The following is an 11,222-nucleotide window of genomic DNA, read 5'->3' as shown; positions in this document are numbered from 1 at the left end:
GGGAGGAGAGGGAGAGGGAGAGGGAGAGGGAGAGGGAGGGGGAGAGGGAGAGGCACAGCAGAGAACTTCTCCTGGCATTCCTGATGATCTTGGTCCTGCTGACTGGAGCCAATTCGGCTGAGGCCTGGCTATTCCTGTTAGGTCAGAACACACCTGCTGCTATCCTGACACTAAGGAACTACACTGCTGATATATCCCTGAAGTGTTTGTGAGTGGATCGAACTGCTGCTGTTGACCTGTGAACTGAACTGCTGATTTACTGACAACACAGATGGGATTTGCTCCAAAGAACCATTTCTCAACTGGTCCACTTTCCCTGTATTTTTCTTTTCACCTCTGGTGAGTGGTGGGCTAGAAGGGAGGATGAAGCATGTATGAAACCTCAGTAAAAGTAAGCCTTAAAAAATGAAAGTTACTGAAATTATTTCCTATGCTGCTACTGAAGGCTTTTTCAGAATGTTCTTACCTAGATCTTTGTGTTGAAGAATTATTTTCTTTATAGTCGAATCTCATGGTTTTTGGATTTCCAGTCTTAAATTTGTTGATGCATTTTGAACTGATTGTTTTTGGATTTTGTTTGTTTTGTGGCAGAGTGAGAATTATGGATGTCATTTCATTCTTCAACATGTAGAGATCTTGTTTTTCTAGAACTATTTGTTAAATGAGTTGCCTTCTTTTTTAGAATGATTTTTATGGCTTTGTCAAAAATTAATTGCATATTGTTGACGGTTGCTGAAAGAAGAAAGAGACACTCTTTATACAGGATATAGCTTTTGCTAGGCTGCTCATGAGCCAGAGAAGCTGAGGCTTGGCCCTGTGCACAGGGCTGGAGTCCCTGAAGAGAGAGAGATTTGAAAGGCCATTGGTAAATGTGCAGCCACAACAACAGTAGAAGGACCCAGGATTAAAGCATCAAGGAAAGAATTTGCATTCGTGGTAGTGCCAGAGTCTGAAGAGAGCCCAGGGACTTCACTTTTGGTAAAGGTGTAGCCCACAGAGAATTTAGCATTTTAGAGATGCCAGTACTGTGAGATGATCACCAAGGTCAGTGACAGTGGAGCCAGCCTGTGCCTAACAGACAAGCTGCATAAGCTGTGAATGGCAGAGCCAGAAAAGTGCAACTGCCCAAGACCTCCAGAGCCCAGAAGATCATGAGTGAGTCTCAGACATTGGACATTATTTGCACAGTTGGAGTTTGATTTTGATTTCATTTTTATTTGACTGTGACTATGCCTTGTGTTTTTTGCTTCTTGCAGTAAGAAAGTTTTCAATTCACTTTGATTTTATAGGAGGTCACATTGAGAGATTCTGAGCTTTTAAACAGACTTTGTAATTTCAGAGAACCTTTAAAATCTTAAAGAGACTTTGGATATTTTAGAGAGACTCAAACTGTGAGACTTTGAAAAGTTGCAATGGAGAGACTTGATTTTTAAAGTCTTAACATGTATAAAAACTGTGGGACTTGAAAAAGTTGGAATGTTTTATACCATCATATTAATATTAACATATCTGTGAAAAATAAGAAAGGAAAGGTGATTTTTTTGAATAAGTGATGTGTTTGTGTACCAAGTTGATAAAGAGTCAATTGTACTGGCTATGTTTTATATCAACTTGATATAAAGCAGTACCATCAGAGAAAAGGATAACATGTGAACAAAATTGGACATCCTATATGAATTGTACTAGGGCTAATTGTCAGACTCTCTCTTGTGCTACCACAGGCCCTGCCTCTTCCTGTCTGTGGAGTATATCCTCAGAACCCCTACCTCTGGTTGAGGTTTTTGTGGGGCTCTTGTAGATACTTCTGCCACTGTGCCCTCTCTGATAGCACAGAAATATACTGCTGAGTCCTCAATCTGTGTGGCTGTGATGATGAGTCCGATGGAACTTTTTGGCTTCTGAAAGTTCAGAGAATAATGACCCTCTGTGGCATTTTCCTTTTTGTAAGAGTCCTGACGAATAAGGAAAACCATTTCCCCACTTGCTGTTTGCTTGTACCAGAATAAGAAATAAGAACTGTCCCGGGTTTCATACACACAGTCCATTGTCACCGTTGTCTTCTCCATCACAGAAATTGAACTCTGAGTCTGTGTTACCTCCTGGGCCATGCTGGTTGCTGATGGAAGAAGCACAGAGACATCAGCCTCTTTATAACAATGGGAGCCTAAAGCATAGAGTAGCTTATGAGCCAGAATTCTGATGATCTTTCCCTCTGAGCCTTATCAAAGAACAATGACCTCCTCTCCCAGTGACCTTCAGGAAGAAGGGCCTGATCCTATGCTGGGGAACATCCTTACCAAAACAAATGGAGCCGAAGGCTGCTCCCAGCAGACTTAGAATCAGCATACTGTTAGCTCTGGTCTTGAGTGAAGTTGTCTATGTTCTCTCTCAACCAGATCTTAATCTATACTTTGGCTTAAGGGGAATAAGCAAGGTTACTGGTCTGTGTGGTGCAACCACCCCAGCAGGAAATGAAGTTGACAGTTAAGGGGCAGGCTTAATTGTGCCCTGTCATAACTTCCTGTATGGATATGGGAGAGTGCTAGACTGTCTTGAAGACCCGTTGACCTTATTATAACTGGAAACCATCATAAGAAAATGGACTAATTTTCAAATCATTCAGATAGATAATGTAGGACATGCAATTTATTATGAAATCTGGTAATATTTGGATGACCTAGCCAAGCTGCTTCTGGTCTTATAGATTCATCCTTTTTCCCTAGAGGAAAACAAAAGGTTGACAGTTTAACAAGAATGCAAAACTTCATCTCAGTCTTTCTTCCTAAAATTAAATTGAGGGGATTTGGTGAATTTATCTAAAAATATGTTATTCTTAATGAAAACTTTCATAAGTTCCCTGAGTAACAAAATCTGTCATATGTGACACATCAGCTAACAGAAGGAAAACACACACACACACACACACACACACACACACACACACACTACTGGTCTGTCTATTTACATGTATATGGGTTTCATACTTAAAGGAATGAACAAAAATAAATTCACAAAATTTTTATTGAATAAGAAGATGGCATGGCTTTCTCACAAGGATTCTTAAAAACTTCATTCCTCATAAAATCAGCACACCAGCCATTTTCCCTGTTCTCTATTCTGAGGAAGTACTATATTTTGCCCTAAGATCTGTGACCTCACTAGCTCCAAGTAGTTGACTAAGTTTCTAGTATCAGGCACAGTTTCCTTCCTATTGAGCAGATCTTAAGTCCCATTAAAGAACTTTGGTTACAAGGAAGGTTTGAATGTCACCATTGCTAGATAAGGATACCTCGCTGCGCTGCTGTTTACTATGTGCTTCACAGGTGCCACAGTTGGATAAATCTGTTGGCAGCTTACATAGCACATTCTTGTACCAGGAGACTGCCTGAAGAAGACTTTCAGGTTAGATCTATTTGAATCTTTGGAGTCCTGTGTCCAAAGTGTGTGGCATAATTTCAATATACATATTTATTTTATACACACATGAATATATATTTATAATTTCTCTCTCTCTCTCTCTCTCTCTCTCTCTCTCTCTCTCTCTCTCTCTCTCTCTCTTACACACACACACACACACACACACACACACACTGCCCATCATCAAATAAGCTCTTTTTTTGCAGTAATGGAGCCTCTTGCAGAAAAACACGACTGCCATCAAATCATCTACAAGATTTTTTTTACAAAAAAAAAAAAAAAAACTGTCTCATATATTAAACAAGAGAAACACTTCACTCAGCCTGGGAGAGTCACTGGGTGAATTTGTATTTATCAAGAGCATAGAGGGGTACCTCCCCCTTGTGGTTCCTGTCTGTACTGCAGCATGGTTTTCTCTCTGAATGTGGTCATTTATTCTGTGGTAGACAGGGTAACATTGTGGTCCAGATGGGAATACAAAAATGTTACAGCACAAGCTTTCTGCAGAGTTTACCAGGGTATTTCAGGCTGCAAAAGTGGTATTAGCTTTGTCATCTGTTTGACATGTGAGGGCAAGAGGGATCCCTATGTTTCCCCAGTGCTTGAATGTAATGTCTCTCCTACCTCTCTTTATGATAATGTAAATATCTTACAACTTACTGTTAGCATGTCAAAGGATGTCCTAAGATCCTTTGTCTTAATGTATGGTCACTGTTTCCCTGGAACCCAGGATGTACCTCTTGATGAGATACGTTCATCTGTCTCTTGTTTTGCCTATAAACTATGTTACAATTTTTTCTGATTTTTGTTTTTCTGTTTTTTTGTTGTTGTTTGCAATTTTTAAATTAACCCCAGAGTTCTTTAGTAAACATTCAGCACACAATATTACTATATAGGAGAGCCAAAAAATGTCATCTCAAGAAAGTATATATTGTGACTGTAATATTATTGTGTGTCTATTGAATTTCAAGTATATAAATAATAAAAATCCTTTTTCAATGGGAAGACAATAATGACACTGTTCATGCAAGTTCCTTAGAATTTACCCTTCTGTAGGTTATAACCAAAGTCATACTCGTGTTGTTATGAACTTTACCAACAGAAACATCCATAATGCATGGATTTGGGGAATTTTATCATCCCACTTGTCCTTAGTTTGCTGAAATTATAAAATAGAAGTCCCAAATCAAAGAGGATGTTCTGTTATAAGTTAGCCATCCAAGTAATTAGAAATATGATTTTATGTAAAAAAAAAAAGAGGGAATGGATTATATCAAATTAACAAGGTTTTATATAGAAATCAAAGAATCTGTATAGTGAAGAGACAACTTATGAAATAGGAGAATATTTTCTAACTATTCATCTGTCACAGGATTGAGCTGAAAACAACAACAAAAGAATTTATACATTTAATATTGGACAAAAGATCTGAATGGAACAGCAACGAAACACAAGCAGCCAAGAAGCAGATGAGGAGTGCCCAGTGTCATTGGCTATTGGTGAAATGCAAATCAGAGCCACTCTTAGACACCAGCTCACTCACTGTGTCAAAGCCATGGTTCTGATGAGGATGTATGGTAATGGGATGCAGGAATGCTGATGGGAGAAGGGTGCTAGTCAATGAGTCACTGCACCTCGCCTTGTGAAATGCTTCAGGAAATCAAAGGCAAAGCTCGCGTTCATTCTCCTTCTGGAAACAAACTCGGAGAAGATGAATTTGGCATGCCATAGTCATACACACGTGTTTGTGTATCTCTAGTCAGAGCATTTTAGATTAGAAGTCAGCTTAGATTATCATCAGCAAATGGGCAGGCAGGAGTGTAGTATCACCAAGAATACTACTCAGGAAAAGGCAGAATAGAACTGTAATTTTCAGGAGAACTGATGGAATTGGAGGACATTAAGTGAAAAAAGCCAGACACACACTCCTTCCCCCATGCTACCCTGCAAAAAACTAAACTAAACTAAACTAATAAATAAATAAATAATACCCACACAAGTATCCTGTAGTCTTCTGAAAGCCTAGAAGGCTTGGGAGGTGTGCACAAAAAAAGGGAGAGGAGGTTTGATCAGTGGATACTGTATGCATGCATGGGAACATCTCTCTGAACCTTAATGACACCTAAATTAATATACCAGTGAAATAAATGCTGTAGGAAAATATGCTTTAGCCTTTTTTTTCAACTCGACACAAACCAGCATCACCCGGAAAGAGGCATCCTCAACTGAAAACTTACTTCCATCAGGTTGACCTGTAACCAAGTGTGCAGTCCATCTTCTTGAATATTGATTGATATGGAAAGGCTGAGCTCTGTTTGGGGTGCCACCTCTTGGAAGGGTTCCAGGATTGTATGTAAATATGATGAATGAGCACTCTCATCAGAAGATGGGGGAAAAATTAGTTCATAAGGAATGAATGCCGTGATCTAGGCAAGGATGGATAACTGATCTTGTCGCCACACACATAGACTTCCATTCACCTGGATCCTACTTGCTCCTTCCCAGGTCAGGCTCTTTCCTCATTAAGGGTGTGCTGCTATTCTAGCTCATACACTAGGCAAAACTGATATCATTTCTGACCATTAAAGGCGCTTGGTCTTCTTACATGTCCCCTCCCGCCATAGCAACTTCAGTATACTTCCTTCTATAGAGAACATCAGAATGTGGCATCAGGGACCATGCTTCCCCGCTTGGATGAGGAACTGACTTTGTATAAGTTTTCCTTTTCCTAGTGTGTAAACCAGGGCTTGAAAAACCACAGAAGTCTTAAAGGTAGAACCAGACTTAGATGTTTGTTTCTTTGCCTTTGAGACTCAAATCTTTGCCTCCCTACTATGCAGTGGCTCCAAGCCTCAGCTGTAAAAAGAGAGGCTTAGGCAAAGTGATTGGAGGGCTTCTTAGTCTAAAGTCTGATACACGTTCACTGTCCTGGAACTGGAGAGTTGTAAGAATGATTTTGGCTTCTCAAGGAGCCAACTAGACCCCAGGGCTGCACAAGGGATAGATGGGACCTTCCCTCATCTTACACACATGCATAACAAAGCCTGGCATTTCAGCATCCTGCTGCTCTCTGCCCCAGCTTAAAGAGCTAAAGACAAACAGAAATGACATGATTAAAGGGGGTCTATTTCCAGTTACCAGCAGACACTTGTTATGGAGTGACATAATCCACATTTCACCTGCTGGTGGGGTCTAGGAAGCAGCTCTGAGGTTTGTGTCAGGGCTGCAGGTGCCTGTCCCACACTGTGCATCTGTAGCACAGAAGTACACAGCAGTGTCTGTAGCTAGAGCACCAGTGATGGACAGGGTGCTGCTCTGGCTGGAGGTGTCAAGGGTGGCTCTGAGTCTTCCACTGCTCTTCTCTCGTTCATTTGAACGTATTAAGATTAGCTGGGCAGGGCCTTCGCCTGACTTCTGTCTGTACCACTGTACAACAGTTGTGTAAGTCTTGTAACTACAGTTCATGGTGACATCTTCACCCTCCTGGATGCTCAGAGCCTGAAGATTCTCTTCTCCCCATTGGCTCTTCGTCCCTACATAGAAACACAGGCCAGAGAACAAGAGTCAGTGAGTATGTTTTCAAATTGCATTTCCAAATGGAGCCACGTGGCCTCTGAACTCAGGTCTCCTCATTCCTATCACTACCAGCCCCAAACTCACAGGCCACTCGAAACCATAGAGTCACCAAAGATATTCCCAGGAATCTGTTCATTTTTCTTGCTTTATTAATGTCACAGGAAAGACTGTCCTACACCCTGAAGTGGAACCTGGTTCCTAGGACAGAAGTGTCTGTTCTGGCTGATGAGTTTATATTTGTCCAGCTGAGTCCCTGGTTTTTGCTTAGCCAATCAGAGACAGGCTTGGTTCAGCACCCTCTTCCAACCCCAACTGCAACCCCCATCTTTCTGACAGAGAGGCACTGCCATCTAGTGGTGAACACAGCATTCTGCCATTGGAACCCAAGTGTTTTATAATGGAGACATGCAGGGGTGATTGCAGCCCTTACAAGCCTGTTTTACTTTGTCTTCTTCCAGCACAGAGTGAGAGAATGCATAGATTAGTTCTGGTAAGAGGTCAGTGGAGAAGATACCAAATTCCAGAATTTACAGGATACTTCTGAACCGCCTTGTTAGGGTTCCTAAGTGTCTTAGGTAAGGTTTTACTGCTGTGAACAGACACGTGATCAAGGCAGTTCTTATAAAGACAACATTTAACTGGTACTGGCTTACAGGTTCAGAGATTCAGTCCATTATCATCAAGGCGAAGCATGGCAGCGTCCAGGCAGTCATGGTGCAGGAGGAGCTGTTCCAGAGGCGGCTAGGTAAAGATTGGCTTCCAGGGAGCTAGGTTGCAGGTCTTAAAGCCCATGACCACAGTGACACACTTCATCCAACAAGGTCACACCTACTGGTGTACAAGGTAATGCCTCTTGATAGTGCCACCCCCTGGGTCAAGCATATTCAAACCATCACACTAAGCAACTGCAATTCCTGAAAATGTATCTGCGAGGGCAGAAGGTTGGCTCACTGGGTAGTGTTTGCTATGCAAACCTGATGGCTTGAGTTCATGCCACAGACCCAAAGTGAATGGACTGCACCAATGAGAGCTTCATTTTCATATGTGTTCAAATTATATATAATCTTAGAAAAAGACATAAGGAAATTAAATCAATGTCAAGTTCATTACATTTCTATCAAATAAAGATTGGGTGAAGTAAATGTATCTGAGAATTTGCCTGTGGGGGGAGAAATTAGACAATGCTAGAAAAAGGCTCTGGGGGGAGCTTTTATTTTCAAATGAGTGAGAGAGGATGGAAAACACTTTGTAGTTTACACTGAATACGAGGCTGCTGCCGACCAATAACGCAGCTTTAAAACAAAACAAAACAAAACAAAAACAAAACAAAAAAAACGACTCTCACCCTCAGTTTGAATAAATACTCCTTTCTTTGTAAATGGTATGGTGAATAAAACAAATGTTCCGAAAAGTTTGTTTAGCTTGCCATATTGATGCTAGCAAGACATAGAAAAAGGTGAACATAGAGATAGTAGCTCCTCCCTTCAACGACCTCTGTGTTATAAATCATAGGAGTTAAAAATAACGTAAGGGATGTGTACAACACATACACAGGGCTTTTGCTGGATATGTGAGGTCATCAAAGGTCCAACCAAAGAAAGAGCACCATCACTGTCCCACAGAAGACAGTGGTCCACATCCCTCCAAGTCTCTTAAGCATGGCCTGTGGATAGAGCTCAGTTAATTGGGCACACGCATGTGGCCCTGGGTTTGTTTTCTTCTCCCATACAAACTGGCCATGGTACACTTGCCTATGATTCTAGCATCTCTGAGATAGAGACAGGAGAATCAGGGACTCAAGAGCATCCTCAGGTATTTAACAAGGGAGAGGTCAGCCTGGGATGCAAGCAATCCTGTCTCCAAAGACAAATGAACAGACAGACAAAGAAGCAAACACTACATGACAAAGAGGTCAGATTCCAGCATCCTAGGGCCTTGCAGTTGCTCTTTACATGTTGGTCCTTTCGTTTTCATTTACTCCTACACACACCACATCCGCCACTGTGGGGGATCCATACCATTATGTCAATGGAATGGCTCAAATGATAATTAGCTCTGGACCTCCCACACACTCCTCTCCCCTGAACATAACATGTAGGAGGGGCTGCACTGCTTCAACAGAAGTAAGCACATGTGGCTGGCTTGTCTCTGACATATCTAAATCACAGCACTACACATCCTTCTTCACCATCCATTTTGATGCCTGCTTGCTCAGTGTTAAATGGACAGAGGGCATGAACAGCAGAGAAATGCCTGGCTGAGATGACTCATGAGGTAAATCCCACAAAATACGAGTAAAGACCACTCACACAAATTTTTTGGTCAAATTAAGTAAGCTTTATTTTCTGTCACAAGGAGATGTCATCCTAAAGAGGGATTTGATAAAATAGCTTTGAAATAGAAAAAAGTGGTTAGTTCATATTGTTCCTCCTATGGGCTGCAAACCCCTTCAGATCCTTGGGTCTGATCTCTAGCTCTTTCATTGGGGACCCTGTGCTCCATCCAATAGATGACTGTGAGCATCCACTTCTGTATTTGTCAGGCACTGGCAGACCCTCTCAGGAGACAGCTATATCAGGGTTCCTTCAGCAAAATCTTGTTGGCATCCACAACAGTGTCTGATTTGGTGGTTATTTATGGGATGGATCCCCAGGTGGGACAGACTCTACATGGTCCTTCCTTCCGTCTCAGCTCCAAACTTTGTCTCTGTAACTCCTTCCATGGGTATTTTGTTCCCCCTTCTAAGAAGGATCAAAGTATCCACACTTTGGTCTTCCTTATTCTTGAGTTTCATGTTTTTCCAAATTGTACCTTGAGTATTCTGGGCTTCTAGGCTAATATCCACCTATCAGTGAGTGCATATCATGTGTGGTCTTTTGTGATTGGGTTATCTCACTCAAGATGATACCCTCCAGATACATCCATTTGTCTAANAATTTCATAAATNCNTTGTTTTTAATATCTGCGTAGTACTCCATTGTGTAAATGTACCACATTTTCTGTATCCATTCCTCTGTTGAGGGACATCTGGGTTCTTTCCAGCTTCTGGCTATTATAAATAAGGCTGCAAGGAACATAGTGGAGCATGTGTCCTTCTTACCCCCAGAGCTCCCTGGGACTAAACCACCAATCAAAGAAAACACATGGTGGGTCTCATGGCTCTAACTGCATATGTAGCAGTGGATGGCCCAGTTGGCCATCAATGGGAGGAGAGGCCCTGGGTCCTGTGAAGGTTCTATGCCCTGGTATAGGGGAATTTCAGGCCCAGGAAGCAGGAGTGGGTGGGTTGGGGAGCAGGGCAGGTGGGGAGGAAACTAGGAAAGGGGATAATATTTGAAATGTAAATAAAGAAAAAATATAATAATAATAATAATAATAATAATAATAATAATAATAAGTGGTTTGCTTCCCCAGTGAGACTTCTTCGGAGGACCTTAAAGTTCCCTTTGTAAGCAGCTAACAGTTAGGAATTGCTTCTGGGTTAGGGAGGGGGAACATGTCTATTTCTCCTTTCAGTTCTAGAACCTCATTTGACGCAGACCCTTGTAGGGCCTGAGAACCAGTAATCTTTTTTATTTAAATTTTTTTATTAGATATTTTATTCACTTACATTTCAAATGCTACCCCGAAAGTCCTCACAAGAGACAGCTATATCAGGGTCCTTTGAACATAATCTTGCTGGCATATGCAATAGTGTCTGCGTTCAGTGACTGATTATGGGGCAGTCTCTGGATGGTCCATCCTTTCGTCTTAGCTCCAAATTTTGTCTCTGTAACTCCTTCCATGGGCATCTTGTTCCCTATTCTAAGGAGGAATGAAGTATCCACTTGTTGGTCTTCCTTCTTCTTGATTTTCTTGTGTTCTGCAAATTGTACCTTGACAACCAGAAATCTTAAAATGGTAAAAATTGCTGTTAACTAGAGATCAAGAAAACGAAGAAATGTTTTTATTAAGAAAATAAGCACAATTCTATAGTAATATCTAATGGGAGCATATTAGATTTCATTGAAAAATACAGTTTTAAAACAAATATATGTTAAAAGTAAAAAAAAAAAAAGTAAAAAAAAAAAGGAAGAAAAGCACCGGGATAGCTAGGGCGCAGGGTCGGCTGACACTCGCCAGCTACCCACAACACCAGCCACAGGATCTTAAGACTTCTGGTGAGTGGAACACAGCTTCTGCTCCAATCCAATTGCGCGCAGGATCTGAGACTGCATTAGTTACGGAAG

The 11,222-nt window shown here is 41.3% G+C and overlaps 1 gene segment (V, D, J or C); it reads right to left on the bottom strand.

Annotated features, from left to right (window-relative positions):
- Positions 1 to 6,609: 6,609 nt before the first annotated feature.
- Positions 6,610 to 9,971, bottom strand: LOC115029246. The segment is given in 2 exon segments: positions 6,610 to 6,950; positions 9,902 to 9,971. Coding segments are annotated over 2 exon segments (411 nt in total).
- Positions 9,972 to 11,222: the final 1,251 nt, after the last annotated feature.

Source organism: Mus caroli, chromosome 14 (assembly GCF_900094665.2).
Source record: "Mus caroli chromosome 14, CAROLI_EIJ_v1.1, whole genome shotgun sequence".
Classification (NCBI taxonomy): Eukaryota; Metazoa; Chordata; class Mammalia; order Rodentia; family Muridae; genus Mus; species Mus caroli.
Note: the sequence above shows the minus strand (reverse complement) of the source record. Positions and strands in the feature narration are given on the sequence as shown.